The following is a 26,817-nucleotide window of genomic DNA, read 5'->3' as shown; positions in this document are numbered from 1 at the left end:
TCCAGCTGAAGGCGCGCGCACACAGCTGAACCCGTAGGCTATACTTGCCGGCTCCTGGACGCTCCACGGTGGCACCAAAATGAAGATATCACTTGGATATGTTCCAGTTTATGCAGGTTGTTTATGTGGCGCGGAGTCAGGGCTGGCAGATTATCTCTGAACTCAGTTCACTGAACTGTTCAGTGGCTTGAGCCGACTCTGTATCATTCTGACCGGAGATGGGAGTTCTGCTGTACTGGCCCAATATCGTTGGTGAGAAAGACTTGGTTTTTGTTTGAGAATATCATATCATGTATATGAATTAGCAGATAGTTCACAGTTAGCTCAGATGACGTCATTACAAACATAAATGAGCTCGTTAGCCTAATGGAACACATTGCATAGCTGGGAAGTAAAAACGTGGCCCCTAAAAAGCCATGCTGGTTTCAGAAGGGTCCTTGGTGAGTTTGTTCGGTTGGCTGTTGTGATGAGTCACCTGTCTCTTTCAGGATACGCCAGGATTAGCCTCGTGTTTGCTGCGTGGGCTGCCTGTGAGACCCCAGCGCTCTTCCTGCTTCTGTACTCCGTGTTCACGGCCCTTGATGGTGAGGTGAGGCAGCCTCTGTGCCTTTCTTTCCACTTTCAGAACACCATTTCAAAGCTTTTCAGGTGCTGAAGTATGCCAATTCATTGCTCCAATTTTCCTTTACAATCTACACTTTCCTGCTAATATCACCAATACTGTGCATATTTGATCCAAGATTGCCATAATCCTTCAAGTCATTTATTTCCTGATGTGACCACTTCAAAAGCCCACTGAGAGAGTTTGCCATGGGAGTCTTTATGGGCCAATATATTTGCATATACAAGAAATCTGATTCTGAGTTGAATGCCTCTCAGTGTTCTCACACACTGCAACATTTTGAACACTATTAGATTTTTCTTTGCAGAGCTGATGCCTCTCAGTGGGCTTGCTGTCAGAATGCAATGATCAGCAGAGTCCTGGTCTGATTCTGGATTCTTTCTGTACACGGTGAATAGATGTGCAACAAGATGAAAGAAAGTTGTGATTTGAAATCTCTCAGGTCCTTGGTGCCACCTCCCCTAACGTTACAACTTTTCATGTCCACAGTGTACACCTGCCACTCTGTAAAAAAAACCTTTGTTTTAGGAATAGGACAAAGAGGAAGGTGTTGAGTTGGCCCAGGGGCGATTTTAGGATCTGGTCTTTAGGGGGGCCCAGCCCCCAGTGCTCACAGAGGCACATTATTTCTCACTAATTGAGGCGAACTAGTACGTTTATAAATTTTGGAGCCGTATTAGTTTTGCTTTGAGTAGTGTTTTCCCCTACAACATTCAATTTGGACCTCTTCATTTCAAAAGACTGTGGCTTGACAGGGATAACAGAGAGCCTGAGACAAATATTGAAGATAACTCAACATTTATTTTGGGAGTAAAGAGTTAAAACAAAAACAAATAAATAAAATGGTCACTAAAATAATGCATCCTTGAGCAAAAAAAAAGTGTTTTTGCATAATATAATATTTTGAAAATGTGCTGAGCCAGGGGGTGCCGACCTATCTCACGGTGGTGCCCTGGCACCACTAAAAATACCCGAGCCTCGCCCCTGAGTTGGCCTCAGATATCCCTAAACCAATCAAAGCGATTGGTTTAGGGCTGGTGCTGGAAGGCTCCAGCTCGGACTGATCAAGCATCTGAAGGTTGTTCTGGCCACAACGAGCCCGGTCCATGGATGCGCCTCTCTGCTTCTCTCAGGACATGACGGATTTGCTGCTAACTTCTTGCTCCTTCGTACTACCAGATGACTTCAGAGATTCTGTTTGGTGGGTGCCTGAAGGAGTGTGAGCTGGCACAGCATTAAGCAGGTGGCAGCTAACTCTCAGTTCCACTATAAGGTCTGAGTTCTGCAGTGGAGAGTTTGGAGCTTATGCTCCTGAAGGATTGAAACAGAGCTGGAGTGTCCCTGCTGCTGGCTGTTATAGAACTGCGGATCATATGTACGGGATCGAGCCATTATTTACAAAGATACGGCAGCGGAGCATCTGCACCATATTCAGATCTTTGTTTCCAAGTGAAACATGAATTGCAGCTTTATTCCATTTAAGACACTTCTATTGCTCACGCAGTGGCATACGTTATCATGGCCCATCTGCAATAAGTCCCAAAGCTCTGCTGTGGCTGACCAATGGGAGTCTGCCTCCCAGAGAGCATTCTTTCCTGGACTGGATGTTATCAAAATGGGTTTCTTTATCATCATTTGCCTTGTCTCCCATGAAAGTTGATGCCTTTTTATGTTTCCATCAGTGCCTTATTTTTCTTTCTGAATACAACAAACTGTTTATTTGGTCAGCTCCATTCATAATGATTCAGGAATCTTGTCTTCTCCTGTGTGCAGGAGTGGACGGCTGGTTGGCAAGGAAATTTGGTCAGACCTCCAGATTGGGGGCATGGCTGGATGTCGTTGTGGACAATCTGGGCAGAGGCATGCTGTGGAGTCTGCTGTCAGAGGTGTGATGGTTGAAGCATACATTCACACAGATGTGTTGGTTAGGCTTTCATTTTTTATCTCAATACCAGCTCTACACTTCCAAAATACTCAATTAGAAGAAAAACATCTTGATTTAGATTCCAACTTAGGTAAAACTATATGTGTTATTAACAAAATGTACTTTAAACGTAACATTTAAAACTGTTAACATTGACACCTGAGTAAGCACATTTACATGATGCCAGAAGAAAACAAATGATTGCATAAGTTGGACAGAAATACATGTAAATATGTGAGTGCAACTGAAAACCAGAACTAACGCATGCAGATAACGCGATAGGGGATGAAATCCTTCCTGCATGTATACGCTCAACATTACATCTTTTTGTTAAAAAAGTGAAGCCTACGAGTATTTTAATACAACTCAATTCCCAATAAAGCTTCTCTTCTTCATAAATGTTTGTTTTTCTTTCGTCAGATGGCTAAACATGTCAGAAGCTGTGATAGAAAAGCAGCCCATCAAGACGATGAGTTGTTTTATAACTGCAGTGTCATAAATTCCTTTTTCACTGTCTTCAGCGTCAATTCTTGAGTTAATAAGTCCATTCTCCTCTTGTGCATGTATACTGTTAGAATGACAGTGGTCCAGTTCAAAGGCTCAGTTGAGTGCGTTACCCATGCTGAATGACGGCTGATAATGGCTTCTTACCAGATGTCCTGCATGCATTGCATTTCAGTGGGGCTGGCTGGTGTCTTCACTGGAATGGTGTGTGTTTGTGTGTAACCACAACACCAGAGGTGACCGGTGGAAAAACAGCTTCACCAGCAGTCCTGGCCTCATCCAGGCCATCATGGCAAACGGTAACAGGTCTTCTACTGTAAATAAAGCAACGTGGATGTATTGTTTTGCTCTGAATAAGTCTTTGTGCTGTCAGGGTTTCGGACCCCCCTCGGTGTGTGGGTGGTGAGCGGGCTGCACTGCCTTCCTTTGTGGCTGTATGCGTATGAGAGGGGTCTGCTGTCCAGCTGGTTGGATCTGCCTGTTTCCATCCAGGTTATGGGGGCCGTGCTGTTGGCTGTGGGGCGTCTGTTGGCTCTGTCAGCTGAGGTAAGTTGGAGCTTTCCCTTAAACACCCAGCAACCTGTCCTGAGCACTGACATGACAAAAGTTGCTTTGAAATACTTGCCTCTCATAAATGCGTTCCATGGGTTTCTTTGCAGGTGTGGTGCATCTGGACACACATTAAATACCTCATCAGTGATGAGCCAGAGAAGAAGAACTAAAAGACTCAACGGCCCTCATTTATCAAGCCGTCGTAGAAACCATCGTAGATATGAGCGGAGAACTCGTCGTACGCAGAAGCTCAAGTGAGATTTACAAAACATGCGTACCACACCAATCCCATCGTAAAACAGAGCGGCTGTTGATAAATCTGGCGGGTGAAATCCATCGTAATGATCCTAACCACGCCTTCTATAAAAGGGCCGCACCTCTAGATTTGCGACATGGATAGACAAAAGACGGCAAAGAAACGCTGTCAACGCTGTTGACAGCTGGGACGGCTGCCAACAGCGTTGGCGATGTAAATCGCAGACCGGACGAGTTATGTATTTTCCCCTACTGTGATGGTCAATAAAATGTGATAAACTCCAGATTAAATGAAATCTAAAATTGAACGATGTTTTACTTTTTCTCCAATAAGATCAGGAAGAAGTGGTCCGATATGAAATTGGCCACAAAAAAGGTCGCAGCTCTCGGACGCAGCATGTCACAAACAGGGGGGGGGGGGGGGGGGGGGGGGGCTCTGATCCAGGTTTGGATTTGAGTGCCTTGGAGGAGAGGGTGGCTGGCCTGATCGGAGCTACGTCTTTTTTCCTTGAATAACAGAATGTGCAGGCTGGTGGGATCTCTGGGTACGGGGTCCTCTGGATGTACATCTGGAAATGGCACTCCATTTTTTTGGGCAATGTGAACCCCGCATGCAATAATAATATTGCATACCTTTTCGGGCGTATATAGAAGGGTTCCCCCGCAGCCGAGAGACAGATCCACCTGCCCTTTAGGTGCCCTAACCTCTCCACAGTGCGCAGTGTTAAAGCGCCTCTCCTGTTCGGTGTGAGGGTGCGCGGTTGAATAATGAGCCATCACTCTTCCAATTACGGAGTTGTACTTGTTTAATTTATTTAATTTGCGTTTATGTTTATATTTATGTTGAAGTCAAATAAAACATGGGCCTTCTTTGAAGTGATAAGTCTGTAATTTTAACCAAGGGATTTGTTGCGACTCATAAGGCACGCACTAGTGACGCTGCTGTTTATGTATGCTATTGCAGTCACCGCAAGTCCAAATGGAAAAGTGCGTACACGGCCTCAGACCTGTCGTGGCGATTTCATCTTTCCTGCGCTCACGATGGATTTGATAAATGCCAACCTTTGCGCAGAAAAGAACGTACACACGACCTACGCACGTTTTTCGTCTTACGCAAGTTTGATAAATGAGGGCCATTGTCAGTAGATGGCTGCTCTATTCCATTGTGTAAAAGAGCATCCACCAAAGGGAAAGCTTTATTTTACATGTACACGATATATTTTTATTTATTTATATAAATAAACTATATTATCAAAAGTATTCTCTCATCTACCTTCACACACATATGAACTTAAGTGGGCAAGCTTTCCACAAGGTTTAGGAGTGTTTATGGGAGTTTTTGACCATCCTTCCAGAAGCTCATCTGTGAGGTCAGACACTGATGTTGGACAGAAGGCCTGGCTCACAGTCTCTGCTCTAATTCATCCCAAAGGTGTTCTATCGGGTTGAGGTCAGGACTCTGTGCAGGCCAGTCAGGTTCTTCCACACCAAACTGGCTCCTCCATGTCTTTATGGACCTTTCTCTGTGCACTGGTGCATGTTGGAACAGGAAGGGGCCGTCCCCAAACTGTTTCCACAGAGCTGGGAGCCGTCTGCAGGCTGAGGTGCTTGAATATATACACCTGTGGACATGGAAGTGATTAAAACACCTGAATTTAATTATTTGGGTGAGTGAGTGAATACTTTTGTATACATATGTATACAGGACAAAAATAAAACTTGACTTTTTGCAAAATAATTTCAATGGTGATTGAATGCATCCGGTTTGATTAGCAAACATAAGTCTAATGAATTTAAAACACTTCAATGGGTTTGGTTACATAAATCATTTTAAAGGTCTGTTTGTATAATTTATTTGACTCCTCTAAGGGGCCAACTTGGGTTTCCTTTAGTGGACAATGCTTCTTATTAAAGTCTTTGTTTTCTATATTGACAAAATACAGTACACAGGAAAAAAGGTAGCGAGCCTGTGGCTTTCATATTTATTAAAACTTTCATATATTTTACTTTCACTGAAAAGATCATTATTGTGAATAGAATTAGTTGGTAATTGATGGACCATGAACCACTCTGCACATGTAAATCTCAGCATGCCCCTAAATTTTAAGGTGTAGTCAGTTGTATTTAAAGTCCTAATGAAAGAATGTATTATAAGCTCATGTACAGCATAAAGACAAAGAAGAGGAATCCATAGTGGTCAACGGTAATACATTTTTAATGTGTTTTTCATCTAACAGTGAAGCAGTATCAGAATAACAGAAAACATCCCATCGTTGCATTTGGTGTCCATCTTATCCAAACGAGAAACAGGCCTGCTGGAGAAATCCCAGCTTTGCTCAGTCTTTAAGAACCCAACACGATACTACTCCATTTCCGAGTTCATTAGATCACCATGACGACCAGGAGGTGGTCATCAGGTGCTTTCTCTGTCATTGTCGATGGATTAAAAAAAAAAAAATAGAAATTGACGCTTCACTTTGAGTTAGGACAGGAACTGCTTCACATGAAGATGCTTTTTTTTAACTTTCACATGTGGTAGAAAGAAAATCCAAAGCAGAAGATGCTTGTGAGCGGCTCCAGAACAGTAGCCTCTCTAACACAGAATTTAATTCATTAACTCAGCATGTGATCTTTGACTGAAGTCACATTCAGTGTAGGAGCATGGGGCGGCTTGATTTTTTTTTTTGTTTTTCTCCCCCCATTCATTTATCACTTGTATGCATTTGTCATGTCACTTATGATCTGTTGTATTTCTGTAGAACTGCTCTCTGTGACCCAGGAGAGGTGTGCCGTGCGTTTGTTTCAAAGTCGAAGCATTTCGGGTTCAGAAGAGCGACCTTTTATGGGGGGGCGAGGGCTGTACCCCTCCTCAGGTACAGCCAATCACGGCACTGCCAGAAAGGGACATGTCCAGCAAGAATGAAGGCAAAGCTCATCTCCCTCATTCATTCATGTAGAAACAAAACAAATCAGTGGGCTATTTATTCAAGGCATCACATGGCAATGGAGCAGATATTAATGCCTACCATTGGTTTTCAGCCTGGATTGTACTGTACAAAATCTCATCATTTATTTCCCTACTCAGTTCCAGAAGTCATGCTCACCTCAGTTCAGCAGCACTCATGTTCCATTTCAACTCTAAAATATCAGCAAAACTGGATCTCACTTACCTCAAATACAGATGGTCTCTGCACCTGCTGCTCTATCCCATTTCATTTCAGTATTAAAGGTTCTAAGATTGTTTCAGAGGAATTGAGGCTTTTGAATAAGTTAAAAAAAAACAAAAAAAAAAAAACATGGATTGCTCGGTATACTGTTTTAGAACTTAAAAAACAGATCAAACTCATCTGAATATACTGTTCAGGATCAAAGACTCCCGTTGCTTTATATTCAGCTTTAATATCTTATAGTGTCAAACAGATACTGGATCTCTACATAAGTTTGCCAATAAATTACAGGACATGTTTAGTGTTTGACTGGAGAACACTGAGAAAAAAAGAGACAATTTCATATCTTGGTCTTAGTTCTCTAACCAAATACAAGAGATCCTGACATGTAGTTCATTTGAAATATGTGCTTTAGTAAAAATATAATGCTGACAGTTGAAAGGGAAAAAAAAAAAAGCCAATGGTAACAACCACATAGCGCTGGGAGATGAGCCATCAGTGTCTCACTCCTGTAACTTGAATGAATTGATCATTTAAAAGTTCTGCAGCTGTCAAATAAACTGTCACGGACATAAATTCTTAAAAACACATGCCATGGACAGTTTTTTTTGTCCTGTTCACCACTGGTTCACGACAGCACAACAGCGCTGTGAGCAAGGCTTTCAGCTCCTCAGTGGGAAATCTGATGAGATTTTGGACAGCACTGATGGAGGCTGATGGTCCAGTTTAAAAGAGGGAGAGAAAAAAAACTAATCACAAAACATTGTTTTATTGGGATCTCTGACAGGATGCAGTGAAGAGGAAAGACCTGATGTACAAATTAGTAGGCTTGCAAACACATACTTACAATTTTGGTCCCCATTGTAGTGCCCTTAAGGGTAGAACAATTCATTAAGCACTTAAGTATGGGTCCGTCTACAGACATAACTGTAAGCTGGTGTAAGGCTGGTTGTCATCAGTGGAGCACTTGGGCACCCAGAGTGAAAATCTCCGTTTACCAACTCTCCCTCTCTCTCTCTCTCTCACACACACACACACACACACACACACACAAAGACCCATGATAAGCAAATAAAGGGAGGCTTCTGAGCCCATGTACATGTAGCGCTTCCTCTTTGCACTCCTGTCCAGTTCCCTGGTTAACATTGTGTTGAGTTATTCATGGCTCACTCAGTAAGAAAGCATAAACAAAGGGCTACTGAAACACATACTTCTGCATATAAATTATTGGCATTGGAATTCTGCTATGTCAGTACAAAGTTGGACCAAAACAAAACAAAAAAAAAAAGGAATTGAAAAAAACCTATTAAGCCTGCATGTGTGTAACAGCATACCCACAGATTTGATACATTCCTTTGTTGATAATCTCACTCCAACAAGCATTTCAAAGCAGGCGTTCAATGATGCCTTCTTAGATTCCACTTTCAATTCTTCTAAAACTGCCAAACGAAAAACAATCTTTCAAGTGAAACAAATGTACAATCTGCTGTATTATTTCACTGTACAAATGTCAAAAATATCCAACTGTTCTTTCTGTGATGGAGGATCTGGGTTGATGCTGCTCGTTGGATCCATATACTGTCATACACGCCCTGAAGAACATGCTTCTGTTCTGCGAGGAGTCCCATGGCATTCAGAGCTATACCAGCTCAAATACAAGAAAGAAAAAGAACGAAGGCGAGTGAAACCAGAGAAGTAAAGAGGTCATGGATCATCCTAGCAGGATGTCGGAGGTTTTTCTTTTTACCCCCTTTGTCATGAGTGTTTCCTCTTTCTTGGATAAAAAAACTAAATGCAGCAGTATGCTCTGGGAGGCTGCATCTTGGTGGTGTGTGAGTCATGAGGTTTGAGCAGTGTCTTCTCTACTTTTTAAAAAAAAAATCTTTTTAATCACTACACGTGTGTGTGTGTGTGTGTGTGTGTGTGTGTGTGTGTGTGTGTGTGTGTTCTGACAGCTACTGTGCCTACAAAGCCAACCGACCAGCCGGTGATAGCTGAAGTTACTGTATCTTGCTAATAAACTGTGTGCAACTGAAGCATCACATTTGGGTTAACTTTGTGTTCTCACCAGACTACAACTTGGCCTGCCTCTTACTCTTTTCCCTCATAAAGAGAAAAGGAAATATTAGGATTCAGCCAAGACAGGGACGGGTGGGGCCGAGGCTCTGAGCCAGTAGGAAAGCTTGGACCACCTCCTGGGTCTGCTGGGGTGTTGTGTTGACATCCTCCAGAGCGTCTGCCACAGCAAACTGCCGGTCCCTCAGCCGGTTCCAGTTGGACAGTACATTGTGGTATTCAAACACCTTCTCGTAGTTCCCCACCGAGTTGTAAAGCTTGATCAGGCCTCGGTAGTCGTACTCCAGCCCACTGTAACCCTCCCCGAACAGCTTTTTACCTACAAGCAAAGGGAACACTTGCATTACTATATATTATCGAATTATAGCACAAGACTGCCTCAGATTAGGCAGTACAGACACCACGTAGCCCATCACTGCTCATCAATTGGCTGTTTTAAAACCAAATTAGAACGACTCACCAGTATATCATAAAAGGAAGATTTTAGTTTAGGAATAATCTGGGATTTTTTCCAGGTAGTGGCAACCAACCAGCTCCCTTTTATCCCCATGTGCACCCACTCAGTTTATCAGCTTTTAAACATTTGAAGACTCTCTCCAGAGCATGAATTACATTTGGGTACAACTTGTTTCAACCTCTCTATTCTTTTTTCGTTTTTCATTTCAATGAGCTTCACCTTCTGCTGCAATAAACACATTTGTGCACCAACTTCATATAAGAGATGTGGTGATGTTGAATGAGACAGGCTTGTAGTTGAGACCTCTGGAATGTACACTGGGCCACTCAATAACCTGCTGTGTGAAGAATAAACAAAACATTGAAGCCCAGTAACCAAAGGATTTGCTGCTTCATGATACCAGCTTTTGGACCTTAATGTTAATTTACAGTAAAACACTGAAAACATATATCTGCTGGTGCTTTCCTCCTACTGACCGATGGCAATGGAGCGCAGGTAGAGCCTCTCTGCATCCTCATATTGGTTCATGTCGTAGTTGTATAGAGACGCCAGGTGACCCACAGACAAGGCCACTTCGTAGTCCTCATGACCCAGGAGCTGCTCCTTGATCTGGATGGCTTTGATGTGCATCTCCTCTGCCTCCTGGGTTCAGGTTCACACAAAAACACAGATTGTGCCAACATGTAAGGGGAAAACACCAAATATTTGTTCTTCCGAGCCATAAAACTTTTGGCCCTTTTTCCACTGAAGCATCATAACTGAAAGTGAACGCCTGTAAAAGTTTGGCCAGAAGCTGTGTTTGCTGCTGAAAAGCAATGGGTTGGACCATTCGAGTTCCCATAGATAACAACAAATAGCTAAATATGTTTTTATTATTTACTTTTTTGTACCGATGTGAAACAGACTGAAAAAAGGAAAGGCAACTGGTCAGTTTTCAATACCACATCATACATCTCAGCTGGAGACAGTTTGAACAGATATTAAAAATTCACCATCATTCAGTAGATGATGTGAGTCTCATAAGAAGATGATATTATCAGGGCTGTTAGTAATAGGTTTGGTTGAAGCAAAGGTACAATAACCAGCTCAAGTACTGAAGAACAGTAATATGGAGGAATTGTAATAACATTGTTATTTGTTGACCAACGCTCCCATCCCTCTTTAGTGAGCTGGTTATTTCAAATGTGATGCTTTCATCAGCGCATGAATAAAAATCCCATGTAACAGTTATTCGTCAAATAACTGGGAATATACATCAAAACAGGAATCATTAATAAACAAAATACTATTAGCATCATTTCTTTTTTTAAAGAACTCATTCATCAGGATAATACGAATACCATGAATCACAAATCAAACACTCTCATACACACGTTCACTCACAAATCCATTTACCTTAAATTTCCTCATTGACTGGTAAAGTCGACCAAGGTTGCCGTAGTGTTTAGCTGTCTGTACATTGAACTCCCCGAAGGCCTTCTTGGCCAGCTGCAGTGAGGAAAGGTGCAGGTCATGAGCCTCCTGCAGGAGACGTTCTTCTGTTTCTTTATTGTGGCAGTCGATGGCAATTTCCTCGAGGATAAGGGCTGACAGAAAGAGATCAGGCTTTAACAAAGCATATAGCAGCAATAACTCCTTTTAGATGTGGTTGTCTCGGATTGTTTTCTCTCCTGAAGATGGAGCTCTTTCCTGATATTCCCCACTGTGCCTCCACACAGTGGGCAGCAGCCCTGCGAACACGGCAGGCTCGCCTTACCTTTGACTCTCTTAGAGGAGGCCAGCAGAAGATGGTCCTCCGGCAGAATATGAGTTATTATGTCGATGGCACGTTCTGCATGGAATCTAAGGCACAAAAACAGCATCTGACCCAACGTGTCATGTGACTCAGACTGGGTTCCATCTAATTCAGTATAAACACTTCCAAGAATTTCAAATGTCTTTCTTAAGAAAAAGCTCAAACTGAATAACAGTGACAAAAGTCACAGTGCTTCCCAATTCAGCTCCTGTGTATACAGAGGAGTCATTTTAAGAGAAGAAAAATGATATCTCCATCCGTGCTCCTTGCCATTTTACTAATTTGTTACTGTCAAATGATCTATTTAATATATGCAACAGCACTAGCCTGAAAGTGTGTAAATTAGTAGCAGTGACAGCTCAGGCCCTCAGAGTATGGGGCAGGTACTGTGCTTCATCTAAAAAACAGAATCAGTTAGAAGATTTACTGGACTCACAGAGCGTTGTCAAATTTCCCAGAGCTATACTGGTGGACATATGAGGAGTATGCCAGGTCTTCATGGGCTGTGGCAACATGAATGTTTTTCCCCCCAAACACAGACTGTCTGATGTCCAGGGCTGTCTAAATTATGCACAGAAAAAAGGATTTGATCAGATGGCGTCATGAAATTTAGAATACAGAGAAGTATCTCTGCCCAAACACTGCTCTTACCTGGTAAATAGCAACAGATTGGCATATGTTGTCTACATTTAATAAGTAAAATCCATAGTCTAGCAGCGTATCGGAGTACTTGGGATGCTTGTGTCCAAAATGTTCTCTGTAAGACACAAAACACATGATCAAAATTCATGATAACTCCAAGAATTACATTTGGGCTTTTTTAAGGACACAGCAGGTTACCTTGCAAGAAACACTGCATGTTTGATCAGCTGTTCTGCTTTTCTGAACTCCCTCTTCACAACACAAGCCTGCAGAAAAGACACAAACTGAACTTTACTGTCTGAATGAGCGTCCGAGCATCTAAAGCTGAAGCAAGTCCTTCCTCCACTCTGATCTGTAACAGTGTGGACATACCCTCCACAGTGGAACCTGCAGGCAGTCTTTAACAGTCAGAACAATGGGAATTTTACCTTGGAGGCTTGTCGGAGAACATCAACAATTACTTTTACAGGCAACCCTGGAGTAATTTCCTTCATAGCCTCTATGCACCACCTATATGCCTGTGAGACAAGGGAATGCAAGAAATTTTTTTAAAAAACACTTCGATTACACCTCCAATCAAAAAACAATAAGAAATAACAACCACCACCCATTGGTTTAACATCTATACCTCATCATAGTGGCTTTTGGCAAAGAGCAAGGCACAAAGCTCGCCGTACAGCGCTGCCTTGTTGGCCTGGTGGCCATGTTTGGCTAGTTTGTCCATGTAAGACTGAGCAAGCTTGAAGGTTTCCTCCCCCAGGTGATACTTACAGTTGCCATTGCGGACATGGAGTAACCTGAGGTGACAATCGAGAGGGGAGCTTTAACAACAATCTCAATCTCACATGTAAATTTAAAAAAAAAAGTTTTATTAATTTAGTCCCCATTTACTGTTCCATCATTGTAAAGCAGCCATTAACCACAACTTTTTACTGGTTTCCAAAGTTCTAATGGCTAGACAAATTATACTGTAAACATACATATAGCAGCTGTGTTGTCATACAAGACTACTAAATTCAGTTTCATTGTTGTTTTAAAGGAAAACCCATGACATGACATGACATGGCAGAGTGAAAAATGCAGCATTTTGAAACAGACCTAACACAACATTCCACAGCCCGGAAACAGTGGAGGACCTCACTGTGGAGCGTGCACAGCTGTAGGCACGACAAAAACACTTTCTCTGCATCTCCGTACCAGCCAGCATCTGACAAAAAGCCACCTAAAATAAAGAATACAAGATTAATCCCATGGAGGAGGTCATTCTGTCCAGACAACACAACAAGTTACAAAAAACTTCATTTCAAAAAGTTTAATTAAATCAAAATGGTGTCATTTCTGTAAACATGCGAGGGGATGGGAGTTGAAAACCGGTTTAAAATTTTCCAGATATGGAATTGTAGGCGTCTGAGTTTATAATATCCTTTACATGGGTTGCTGTAAAATGAAGTTACAGCAAAGAGGAAAAAAAAATCAACTCAAAGCATGACTGCATTTTACAAAGAAAAGGTGATAAGGGCACTAGTTCTTATAACCGCAAAATGATTACGTCAGCAGCAACACACAGAAACGGGTTCCTATACAGAAAGGGAATCCCTATCAGGATGCTACATACGTGTACCATACTGCTACAGTTTACCAAGCAAAGCATCAGGAACCAAGGGTAGATATCCAGTTAATGTTATCAGCTCCACTGCTGGCACATTTTCCTTTGACTAAGACAGCCCAACTAAAAACAATATCTCTCTGGAGACGACCCGATTGTGAAATTCTCGGTAAATAGCTCATAGAGATTGTTTTTGTCATTTATTTTTCCTTTAATGCCAGGAAAACAAAAGGAATACACATTCTGAAAAAAAAGGATCTCAGCCCTTCTTCACAACATCTTTGAATGAGCACAAATTATTTCATACAAAATGTATAAAACCTATTATTGTAACCTTTCACATACAAAGACCGTTTGTGTTTCTGAATACAAGAAAAACTGTTCTAAAGACTATTTAGCCAACCCAACAACATGTTGGTGCTTAAAGAAATAAATCAAATATATATAAATGCTGTAAATAAATGTTTCAGGACTAAATGTTATCCTATTTGGCAACTAGTCAACTGCAGTCAACAAGCTGAATATCAGCCAATAAAGATGTTAGGCCAATATATCTCAGCATCACCTCTTTTCTCCATTTCAGATGTTGGCCAATACTGTTGCTACAGCCGAAATGAGCCCTCAGGATTCTGGCAGTTCAGATAAACTCCTTCACTCAAACTACACAGGCAGTAAGAGTAATACATGAGGAAAGTGCCAACAAATATCACAATGTTATTACCAAATTAGTTTAGAAAGACTTGCATCCTTTTGTCAACAAGAGCCACATTTTTGTTAGGTTGGCTGACATAGAACTCCATGGAAAGAGCCTTAACAATGAGACATTAAAAATGTAGTTTTCCAAGATTGGAAGGCTAACATGATTTCAAGTCTCATGTTGAAATTCTAATCAGTTAAACATTTTGCACATATTATTTGTAAAAAAACAAAAACATAAAATGTCTAAACACAAAGTATTTTCCGTTTTGGAATTTTTATTTAGCAATTGTGCCGACACTGAAAGAGAATTGGGTCAAGAACTCATAAAGAATCCGTTTCATAAGCAACATCGATAGCAATAAAATCTCATCAACTCTCATCCTTAGAGACATGATACATGTAGACCATCATGAAGTGGCTACCAGAGTTAATAAAAAGTGATTGTGGCTATCAGACTAAACTCAGTGTGACTGTGTGAAAACATCCATGTACCCAACACAAAGCCGAACTGGATGGCCTTCTCTTTGACATGGGCATCAGACTCTGCGATGTAGGAGCAACGACGACTGAAGGAGTTTGCTAGAACTGAGGCCACTTTTACACCGTGGTCCATCAGGGCCTGGAAACAGTGATGCAGTAGATGCCTGTAGTGGGAGAGGCAACAACAAGCGCAGTGAAAAACAGGGTGGGTAAATGCATCAAACTCTGAAATAAGAATTTCATTTAAAAAGGTATTAAGATCTGGCAAATAATCAGGATTCTGATTCCAAGTACAAAAAGCTGTAAGCATGTTACTGCAAAGAAGATTCTAAAATGTACAGTAGATGATTCTCACACACACAATATAGGCAATTTCAATGGACACCAAAGGTTTACACTGCCAATCCAGAATCCAATCAAATGTGAAATCAGCTCACAATCATCCCTCTGGTCTGGAGCAATAAAAAAGAAAACAAATCAAAACTCATTTTACATGTAAGTAAACAGGTCAGTGAAGTATCCTGAGGGGTGCTTCCATCTTTTATATTGCCTTTTAAATAGACCAAACAGATACTAATTTTTTAAAAAGGATAAATCTACATTAAAAACATTTTTGGTGTAACACATAACTTTTATCAGCGGCATCACTTTTGCAGTGATGTGAAAAGAAAAAGCCAAACAAAACACAGCCGGGGTCACATTATTTCCTTCTGTGCTGGTGAAAGGAGGATAGCCTCAGGGCTTTGCTTCACACCGTTTTGTTATCATTGAAATTCTTTATAATAAGAATAGATAAAAGCTCAGTCACAGATTATCATTGTCCTGTCTGCCTGTATAACAACCTCTTAAAGGAGCCATGGCATGAAATTTTCACTTTTTAAGGTTGTTTAACATTAATATGAGTTCCCCTAGCCTGCCTGCGGTCCCCCAGTGGCTAAAAATGACGATAGACCTAAACCATGCACTGGAAATTATTCTCCGCCTTTGGTAATGTGACCATGCAGATGGCCTGATCGGGAAAGCTGCCTCATATTACATAGCGCCTCATATGACGTTGAGGTTATTTCCCCCCAGAGCCCATATATGGCTATGCCAAAACTGCCTTTCCCCGCCCACAGCTCTTTGGCCAGCTCATTGCTCTGTACATGGATGTAAAAAATCTGTTTAGAGCTCCTGCATCAGAACCTCTAAAGAGCCAGTGGACACATTTAGTTTTTTTCTGGGAAAGTGACGACAGAACTGAAGAGATTTGTGTATGTGTGAGCCAAACATTTTACCGACGAATGTTTCCAGAACTTGGGCCAATAACGAGCTGGCCTTGTGTCTGAAAATTAACCCTGGATCAGTACCAACTCTCTTTGGCCCAACTACAGACCTCGGACAAGTAAGTAATTTAACGCTCTATAATTGTGTTCTCCTCCGTCTTTACACTCGGCACTACCCAGATACAGTCAATCACTGAGAAACCAGTGAAGAGCCTGGGAAAGGTGTTCGATTGCAGCCTGAAAGACACGGCAGCCATCCATGCAACCAACCTTAAGCTGGAAGCCTGGCAGGCAGCAGTGGACAAGTGAGGCCTACCTGGCAAGTTCAAGGCCTGGGTTTACCAACACGGCATCCTCCCACAGATTCTCTGACCCCTCCTGATCTATGAGGTTCCAATCTCCACCATTGAGGGCTTCGAGAGGAGAGTCAGCAGGTTTCTGCGGAAGTGGTTGGGTCTATCTCGGAGCCTGAGCAGCATCGCCCTGTACGGCCAGAACAACAAGCTGAAGCTCCCCATCAGCAGCCTGAATGAGGAGTTCAAGGTGAGCCAACAGGGAGGTGCTGCAATACAGAGAGTCAGAGGACCCGAAGATCTCCACAGGCAAACAGGGTCACACACTCATAGAGACAGATGCCAACCTGGAGCGGTGGGCAGCCATTTACAGCACCCACGGAGCATGGGGGTAAGGTGCCTTGCTCAAGGGCACCTCGGCCATGACAAGGAGGTGGACTGATACCTCCAGCTGTCAGTTGTGTGTCAGAGTGGGAATCGAACCTGCCAATCTTCTGGTTATTGGACGACCGACTCTAACCACTGAGCCACGGTGTCCAGGGTGCATCAAGTTGATGTATATTACAAGCTTTGCCAAGTCAGATGCAATTCATTCATTCAATTCTTTAGTTTTAAAAAGGGGATATTGGATTCATTGCTCTGTGTGACAAGCCTGATGTGGCAGAAAATGTGACTCTTGATCATCTATTGAATAAGAATAAGAATTCCTTTATTCGTTCCACAGTGGAGAAATGTTCACGTTACAGCAGCAAGAGAAAAAAAAAAATCTAAATACCAAAATAGTAAAAAGAATTAAAATAACAGTATAAACACTATAAACAATATAGACCATATAGACATGCGTATATATACAGTGTTTTAATTTAGACCATTGCACATTTGGAAATATATCTGGTTGATATATCATTGTGCATGTATGTAGTAGAATAGATAAAATAGAATAGAAAAATACAATAAAGTTTGCCACAAACTATGAGTTGAACGGGAACCGTTTTCCTTACTGCACTGAAAAGTTACAAACACGTGCTATTGGTTTTAATCACTTTCAGTTAGTGCTGGGCGGTATGACCAAAAATACATATCACGGTATTTTTTCACGGTATCACGGTATATCACGGTATTTTTTTTCATGCATAATTAGGTGTTCACAGCATTTTCTACAGATTGAGAACAGAATTAAAAATTAAAATAAAAATTCTTTAAAATAATTCCTTTGTTAATAATTGGTCACACAGAACTTTATTGTATTAATATTCACATCTTCATTGTAAACAAATTAATAACATTAATTACAGTGGTCGGACTGTTCAGCTCTGTTTCAGACTGATACCTCCGGTTCAGGCTGGTCCTCATCCTCAATACTCATCTGGATTGAAGCAGCAAACATTCAGTGTAAGAGTTTAAAAAACCTAATTTATTTGATTCACAGCTGCTTGTGTTTTGACCTCGACAACCCAACTTCATTTTTTTTTTTTACGGCAAACTTGCGACTAGTTAACTTTATAAAGAAGGCGTAATCGTTTGTTTGCTATTGGTCGGGACGGGACGGGACAACATTGTATTAAAAATATAAAATATTTTTATAGGACTTTTTAATGTGTGATTTTATAAAAGTTGCACGTGATACCAACCTTTTGTGAATTTCGCCAGCCGTCTTCTTTCGGTTGAGCTAATCTAACGCGACGCTGAAGCTAGCAAGCTTCCACGCTTCCAGGCATGATCTCGCTGATGGAGACACACGCGGTGTGCACGGAGGGGAGGGGCTGTGTGTGTGTGTGTGTGTGTGTGTGTGTGTGTGTAGGCTATGTGAGAGAGACGCATGACTGACAGAGACGGAGGGAGAGCAGGGAAAGGAAATGCAGCTTAACGAATACGAGTATTTTTTAAATAGCGTTAAAAATAGACAGTAAACATGCGTGTTTAGAAGCGCAACACTGAAAAGGGTCCCATCTCAAACAATGTCGCACGACGCAGCGTTCCCCCGTTGTGTAATCAAATACACTGGTATGGCGGTATATTAAAAATTCATATCATAATGAAATTATAAACCGGTATTCGGTGTGAACCGGTACACCGCCCAGCACTACTTTCAGTGTAGTTTACGACCATTTTCTGGAGGCAAATGTAACTATTGGATGGAGGCTATGTGTCAGCAGATACTTCAGATAAATGGCTCACATCAGTATCTGTTAAAAATCTTGCTAGTGTCACCCCCCGAAACAATACTTCTCACTAATGGCTTTAGAAAGAAAGAAAAAAGGTATATTGGGTCCAATTCACCTTTACATTGAAATTGAATTTAGATGAGTGTGATAGACAGACAACCTAAAAAACAATAACGCTATTGCTGGGGGTGCAGTAGTGTTTCATTCAGGCAAATTAAAACAAATTATCTAGTTTTGGACCATAACTTCAAATTCAATAAATGCATTCATCAAAACATACTACTAGCATTAGGCTGCGGCTACACGAAAACGTTTTTCACTGTAAACGATACTTTTTCTTATCGTTTGGCTGTCGCGGCCACACGGAGCCGGCGTTCCCACTACCCCAAAACGATAGTTTTTGAGAACGGGTTCCAGAGTGGGAAGATTTGAAAACGAGGTCGTTTCATTTCCATTATTACAGCGAAAACGTTTTTGCGTCAGTCAAACGTTGACGCTGTGAGACTTCTCTATTGTCTCACAGCGTGGCGTGACACAGTGGCGTGTGTACTGCATCGTTTCATCCGTTTTCGTCTGGACCTGAGTCTTTACAGCAGCGTTGCCGTGTGGTTGCAAGAATTTTCGTACCCGTGTAGCCGTAGCCTTAGTGTGTCTGTAGACATTTTTCAACACATACAGCATTACCAGCTCCTAACAATCTAATAAGTGGACACTAGGGATGCTCCGATCGATCGGCCGCCGATCGTGATCGGCCGATATGGACCCTAAACAGGTTGATCGGTGGGCTCTTGAAGTGCCGATCAGAAAAGCCGATCGCAAATTAAAAAAAAAAAAAAAGAAAAGAAAAAAAAGGAAAAAAAAGGGTTTTTTTTGTTTTTTACCCGAGACTGTTTTTCTCCGTGTGACTTTATATGAAATTATCAATGAGATTTATGTTAAATTTATATGAATTAAACGGTTTTCTTTCCCGTAACTTACCGGCGACTGTTTTCTGCTCTCATGAAAGAAGCTGATATGAGTTCTCCGGTGTGGAATTTTTTCGCCATTTCGCAAAAAGACATAAAAAGTTTGTAAAATATGCGAGGCCGCAATTCCAAGAGGTGGCATTACACAACGACAATTTAATACCACTAACCTAATCAGACATTTAAGAACGCGGCACACTACGGAATACGGAGAGTATGAAAAACAAGCGCGAGGAAAACAAACCCCAACCGTCACTCAGCTCACCGTCAGTGAAACGTTTAAACGCCTGGAGCCATGCAGCAGGGACAGTAAAAGGTGGAGGGATATAACAAAAACGCTTATGGAGTTCATTGGACTTGACAAGCAGCCTCTTTCTGTGGTGGAGGACACGGGGTTCCGACGGTTGATATCGTGCCTTGAGCCACGCTATGCCCCCCCCGGACGCAAATACCTAACGGATGTATACCAACCGAAATGTATTCTAGAATACATTTCAGTTGCTTATTATTACTTGCTTATTCCCTCACAGTTAATGTCTAGTTGTTGGTTTGTGCCAAGGTTTTTTAAAAATGTTAAGGTTATTTAAAAACTGTGCTTATTCTTATATATTGTTATGAGGGAATAAGCAAGTAAGAATGAGCAACCGAATACATTTTGGTTGCTTATTCTTACTTGCTTATTCCCTCAGTTAAGGTTTAGTTGTTGGTTTTTTATTTATCTATTGCTCTTGAAAGGGCATGTAATGTTTACATAAATAAAAAGCTGATGTATTTATTATTTATTTTAGTACAAATATATATGTTTTAACACTTTAAGTGGTGCACAAGGCTAGATTGTAAATACACAACATTGAGGATTTTTATTATTCGCCCATCGATTTTGTGATCGGTAAACGGCAGATTTAGGATTCCTGTGATTGGTGATCGGATCGGCCCCCAAAAATGCTGATCGGAGCATCCCTAGTGGACACAGTGATGAGAACTATTTTCTAAGATAACTGGTGGGCCAGTGGGGATGGTGTGTGGAAATACCATCAACATTACCCTTACCTTTTGTCTGAGGCCCGCAGCACTTTAGCAAATACCTCCAGCTCACAGAACTCTCCCCCCAGCTGGCAGAGCCGACCCTGCTGGTAAAGCTGAGACAACACACACATGCACAAATGGGATGAAAAAGGATAAAACAATGAAAGTCAGTAAGCTGCACAGAGTCTGATCTGTAATTACATGAGTGGAGTATCTGTCCTATTTTGGGTATGTTTAACTGATACTTTGGAAAATACTACTATTCGTGAGTTTCGCAAAAACAAACAAACAAAAAAGCTGATGTCTAGCCTGTCATCAAAATGCACTAAGCTAGAGTTAGTTATACACTGGAAGGCAGGGCCTTTAGGGTCCTCTTCCGGTCAAAGCTGTCTTTTATGCAATCACTGTTCCATGAAGTTCCTCACGCCTCATTCAGAAATGCCTGTAACTGTGTTGGAAAGAACCACAGTCTCAGCAAGATATTTGCCATTTGCGCAATTCTGGACAATACATAAAGTTAGGTATCATCGTCCTTGCAGAGTCACAGTTGACAACATGTCATATGGCCATAACAATGGATGTCAGCATGTTAAACACAGCAGTTTAAAGCCAAGTGGTGCTGGACGAAGCAACTTAAATATCACTTTTCAACATGTTTAAGCTTGTTGAACAATTAGTGTTATAGTTGCAAGGGTTTAACTAAATAACAGCTATGGCATAGTTGATATTAACTACTTATTAAGTACTTCATCTGGGGACTTGATCTACACATAGTCAAAGCCGTTTGTCATAAGAGAAGCTGCAGCACCCCAAAAAATGAGTCCTTCCGGAGTTACAGTTTCTCGTAAAATGTCATTTGGCCAAACTGATTCATGACAACAACAAATATACTGCTTTGTGGTAAAACGGAGGTGAATGGAGGCAGTTCAAAATGCTGACATAATCACAGTATAATCAAAAGCAGGTAAAACCAGGGAAGAGGAAAGCTTGAACATGATCTATTTAATAATGACATCTGTCGATTTTCTCTGAACGACTCACCATATGTCAAACTACTGCCGTTTTGTCTGTCTGTCCATTAATGTGACCGCATCAGTTTAGATATGTGCCAAGTTTAATGAGATACGTGTAGAAATCTAGGTCTAACCAAGTCAGAGTGCCATCATCAACTGCTACAGGAAATGAAGAGGAGGGTAACTCACACATGACACCGACACCTTTAGTTGCCACCAGACTGAAAGCACGTGTCTAAAAACGCTTACGGTATGGCAGGAACACAATCAAATGCACGTTTATCATGCTGATATACTGTAACAACTTGATGTCGTGAGTGGGCCATTCTTTCATCATAATTTAACAATATGTACAGTTTGAACCCCTCAGACTGTTTTGTACCAACTGGTGACTTCATCTAATCTCAGCAGCAGTTCTAATTAATCAGAGATTTGGGTTTATGACCAAGGACTTGCAAAAGTGAGGACTTATTTTTTTTACAAGAGTTGCAGTGCTAATATGCAGATGTAGACATAGTAAGCTAGGATAGTAAACATGAACAACATAGTACTTGCTTGACATTTGTGTGGAATTGCCATTGTCAGCATAATACTATGCTGGTGTTAGCACAACTTGTACTACTTTTGGGACACATGGTGTCAACAGCGGATACATTTAATCAACTATTTAATCAGCTAATCAGCTAACTTGTAGGATGTACCATTTTCTTCAAACATTTTTTGGGGGCTATTGACAGCTATAGTTCGTCAGCTGTCACAGAATCCAACCATGACTTATAAGGCAGTGAGCTTTTCCATATGTTACTAATAATGTTCAGAAGCAGACAGATTGCAGCACTGTTAAGAAATATGTAACGTTCTAGTTGAATGATGAGGAGCTCAATCATATTTTACTGAACCAAGGTTCATAATCAGAAGATGATCTAGCTTCTTTTTTTTTTCCCAGTTGAGCCCAACAAAAATATAAACAATTAGAAAATGCAGCAAAATAAAACAAAAAACAAAAAAGGACGTTGTTGGTAGTTTTACACACCATAGAATCAACTAAGTGACGACAGCACTGGTGGTTAAAGCCGTGCATTCCATGACAACACATACAATGTAGGCACGTCTATATGAAAAACAAGACCTCCTTCCTTGCCACCTCAGATGGGTTTTACCAGTGGATCAACTTTGAAACTGTACCTCTGTGCTTTCTTTCACAGAAACCTATACAAAATGAAGTTGCATCAGTTCCAGCTTGAAAGTCGTATGTGACGCTCTATTCTTTTCACAAGGTGAGTAAAGAAATTGTGATGCCATGTCTGTTTGATAAGTTTGTGTTTTCCTGATTTTTATTTTCTCATGACACCAAATCCAATAAAAATATCATTGCCAAACTGTACGGATGACATTTCTTCACCAAAAGAATTTTGACGTCACCCAGTTTGTTGCAATTGATCAAAACGTGGCCTAAAATGAAATGCTCATGTACTTCAGAATCAAATCATTTCAATTGTATGAAAATTGGGCCACGGTAAGATGTTAATACGGATGGCCTTTTATAGGCAGATGTTACATTGAACATCAGATAGCCTACTGTAACTGTGAGGTTAACCAATTTAAAGGGCCATGGATTCTGTCATCGCTGATGGCACAGCTGTGTTGTCGCCTGGTTTTAATGGAACATTTCCCCAACTGTCCTGGCGACTCAACGAACGGCTTTCAAGGTTAGAAAATACAGCCATAACAAATGTGGTGTCTGGTCCAGCTCAGCACAGATGTGTTGCCTGCAAAGGAGAGGCTAACCTTCGTTTCATTACAGTGAGTCATAGGAACTACTGGCAAAAACAAACCTTTAAAAACGCCTTGTGTACAGAACGATGCTGAAACTACTCTGTTGCATGTTTACCACCAGGGTCAATGTCGCCAAAGGCTTTTTATTCGTCAACAGCTCGTTAAGCAAATGAACACATGGGTGTTCAAAAATTAAACTCAGTTAAAAATAGTCGTTCATCTATTTGGTTTTCCTGAAAGCAATTCTTCTATGGACAGAGCCACCGTAACGTTGTCGATATTAAGCTAAGGTTAGCAGTAACGTTAGCAGCTGATCACAGAAACTCGTACCGGATGGTGGATTTCAGACACATTTCAGCCAAACTTACCTTATAATAAACATCAAACTGAATATTTTCTGGGAGCGACCGTATGTCCCTTCTTGATCGGCTGTAGTTGTCAACCACAGCCGAGATAGCGGTGTTGTATAGCGTTTCTGGGATCCATTCGAGCTCCACCGCAGCCATGTTGTTTTTCCGAAAAACCCCAGCAGCTACAGCCCTCCCCAACTCTCCCCTACATTCGTTACCTCACTGCGATAAAAACCCTTTCTCCTTGAGTCCTCATATAACATTCACTGTGTAGTGGAGCTACAAACAGTCGTATTGTCCACAGCTTCACGGTGCAATTCTAAAATCGATGTACAATGTCCATCCTTCCCCTTCATCTCAGATGATAATTCGTCAAGCCAGCAGCATTTCCGTGCCCCCGTCCCGACGCACACATTTACAGACACTGACGCAGTGACGCAATCGTGCAAGGACGAAAACATCTTTTTCTCCTCAAAGAATAACAGCTTACGCTATGCTTTAAACAAGCGAAAGAAAAAGGTGTTTTTGACATGTCTGTGACTCTGACTGCTTAACACGTTACCTCGTCCTCTAAATCTACTTTTGCCTTCTAGTTTTTAAATCAGCTGCAGGATTAAAAAAGCATAATAATGCTGTTTAAACGTTCAAGAAACTCATCACCTTTACATAAAGCTCTTTCCTTTTAATACTGATCACATAACTGAATTGATATGGATGAAAACAGTAAGAAAGAGTTTGCCATTTTAACATAAATGACTAATTGTGTCACAGTCCAATTATTCAGTTTATATAAGTGAGAAGAGGGGATAAACTGTTGATTTAAGATGAGAGTCAGTGTTCAAATTTAAAGTTGAATTTATGAAAAATTTCGAGATATCTTGTTTGTCTGGTGCTCCTTTTGCTTAGATGACAGTAGCACTTGAGCGACACAAACTAGCCCTGTTATCTCAGGATGATCTTACTATCATCAAAGATACTGTTTCTCTCCACAGTCGCCTCAGGCATGCTCAGGCCGGGAGATTGGACCGAAAAAAAAAAAAAGTTTCAGTGCAATCTGTTGGTTTCCTTAGCTAGGAAATTGTTTTTGAATTGGCTCTATATGAACGAATTGGATTATTTTATGAATAATTATGATTACAATTAATTTAATTCCAATTGGCTTGAATTGGACTTTATTATCTAAGTGCCTTGAGATGACATTTGTTGTATTTGACGCTATATAAATAAAAATGAATTGAATTGAATTGAATCAAAAGAGTGAGTATGTGCAGAACGTTTGACTTTTTCATTCTTCAGCTTCTCCATACATTTTCTATGGGATTGAGGTCGGGTGACTGACTGTGCTCTTTGTTCTTCTAGTAATTCTTGAAACTTTTAGGTGTATTTGGGCTCATCGCCCAGTTACAGTAAAATCCTTGTCCACAAAGATGCAAACCAGAAAGTGAAGCCTGTTTATGACAAATTGAATTTGGTTGGTCAATGCCTCAAGCCTCTAACTTGGATTAATCAGTAAATACCTCTCGTTTTTTCTGTCATCCGTTGTAAAATGCTGGATTATCTCAGCCCAGCCAAAGCATTTGCCCTTGTTTACCCTATTTTGATTGGAGTCTTGGGTTCCTTGTTAAGCAAATTCTCTCTCACTGAGGAAGTTGTTTTTCAGTCTCCGACTGATCAGAGTTTAATGTATTGATCCTCTGATGATGTGATTTCATGATGATGTTCAACACTGCCACCTTTACAAATCTTTAGTTAAGCCATAATTTGATGCAAAGGAACTTCTTTGCTGAGAGTAGTAATTCTATTTCTGACACTTCCTCTTTGTTCTCGCACCACAATTATTTTATAAAACTGTCTATGGCAGGTTTTTGGCGATGGGGATGATGGTGGAGGCCTTCAGACATCTGGGGATGGTGGCATGTGTCAGGGAGAGGTTGAAGAGTTTGGTGAGGATCCCTGCCAGTTGGTCTGCACATGCCTTAATCACCGTCCAGGCCAGCAGCTTTCCTGGGGTTCACTGCTTTAAGGTTTTTCCTCACCTCCTGCTCCTGGAGAGAGAAAGAGAGATACCCACATAGTTCTCTTTGTTCTTGCGCCACAATTATTTTATAAAACTTATTCACCTGGGAGTCATCTAGCTGTTGACCTCTGCACAAACGTCTAGAAGCTTCAGCTCATGGTATCCAAACAACAGAAGGCTCATCCAGATGGCGTGCACATCACCGCTGGGAACTTTGACAGAGCATGCCTCAAGACTGTTCTTCCCAAATTCCACCAGCACGTCAAGTGTGCAACCAGGGGAAATAACACACTTGATCATGTTTATTCAAACTTCAAGCATGCCAACAGAGCGACCCCCCTCCCCCACATCGGACAGTCAGATCATCTCTCTCTGCTCCCCTTCCGGGCCTACACTCCCCTCAGGACGCCTCCTTAAACAAAACCGGCCTCACAGACCATCAAAGTCCAGCCTGAAAAGGCTCTTGCCCAGCTGCAGGACTGCTTTGCCTGCACAGAGTGGAGCATATTTTGAACATCAGGACCTGGACACACACACCGAGTCTGTCCACTTCTACATAAAGTGCTGTGTAGAAAACGTCACAGAGGAAAGACGCATCTGGGCCTTCCCAAACAGAAAGCCCTGGATGACAAAGGAAGTCCAGACCCTGATCAGAGCTCGAAACTAGGCCTTCAGAAAAGGAGACAGAGCTCTCTACAGCACCGCCAGAGCTGACCTGAGGAGGGGCATCAAAGAGGCCAAGGATTCCTACAAGAGGAAAATGGAGGGATACCTGACTGACAACAACCCACGACAGATGTGGAGGGGCATCCAGGCCCTAACCAACTACAAAGGCCACCCCCCTTCCACACCCTCTAGCGGCGGCAGCAGAGGCACACTGGCAGAGGAGCTGAACAGCTTCTTTGCCCTCGGCTCTAGGTCCCCTCCTCTCTCGGTGAGGAAAAACCTAGAGCAGTGAACCCCAGGAAAGCTGCTGGCCTGGACGGTGAGTAAGGCATGTGCAGACCAACTGGCAGGGATCCTCACCAAGCTCTTCAACCTCTCCCTGACACATGCCACTGTCCCCACATGTCTGAAGGCCTCCACCATCATCCCCATCCCCAAAAACCTGCCATAGTGAGTCTGAATGATTACAGAGCCATCGCCCTCACGTCTGAAGTGCCTGGAG

At 41.7% G+C, this 26,817-nt stretch overlaps 2 protein-coding genes across 2 annotated transcripts; one reads left to right on the top strand and one right to left on the bottom strand.

The window, feature by feature from the left end:
- LOC142388667 (CDP-diacylglycerol--glycerol-3-phosphate 3-phosphatidyltransferase) lies at positions 1–4,262 on the top strand. Its single transcript, XM_075474192.1, has 6 exons — positions 1–252; positions 489–584; positions 2,396–2,508; positions 3,226–3,349; positions 3,424–3,596; positions 3,710–4,262. The coding sequence occupies exons 1-6, from the start codon at positions 219–221 to the stop codon at positions 3,770–3,772; spliced, it is 603 nt and encodes a 200-aa protein (XP_075330307.1). The 5' UTR covers positions 1–218; the 3' UTR covers positions 3,773–4,262.
- Positions 4,263–6,054: 1,792 nt separating this feature from the next.
- On the bottom strand, positions 6,055–24,044 carry appbp2 (amyloid beta precursor protein (cytoplasmic tail) binding protein 2). The gene is made up of 13 exons (XM_075474189.1): positions 23,651–24,044; positions 20,518–20,606; positions 14,792–14,943; positions 13,093–13,216; positions 12,623–12,791; positions 12,423–12,512; positions 12,193–12,260; positions 12,004–12,109; positions 11,789–11,913; positions 11,314–11,399; positions 10,953–11,143; positions 10,034–10,199; positions 6,055–9,419 (listed from the first exon to the last, which is right to left on the bottom strand). Exons 1-13 carry the CDS (start codon positions 23,786–23,788, stop codon positions 9,157–9,159), a joined length of 1,767 nt encoding a protein of 588 aa, XP_075330304.1. The 5' UTR covers positions 23,789–24,044; the 3' UTR covers positions 6,055–9,156.
- Between the last annotated feature and the right edge of the window lie 2,773 nt (positions 24,045–26,817).

This window comes from Odontesthes bonariensis, chromosome 9, assembly GCF_027942865.1.
Source record: "Odontesthes bonariensis isolate fOdoBon6 chromosome 9, fOdoBon6.hap1, whole genome shotgun sequence".
NCBI classification, from domain to species: domain Eukaryota; kingdom Metazoa; phylum Chordata; class Actinopteri; order Atheriniformes; family Atherinopsidae; genus Odontesthes; species Odontesthes bonariensis.
The sequence above is the reverse complement of the archived record's forward strand: the minus strand, read 5'-3'. Positions and strand labels throughout refer to the sequence as shown.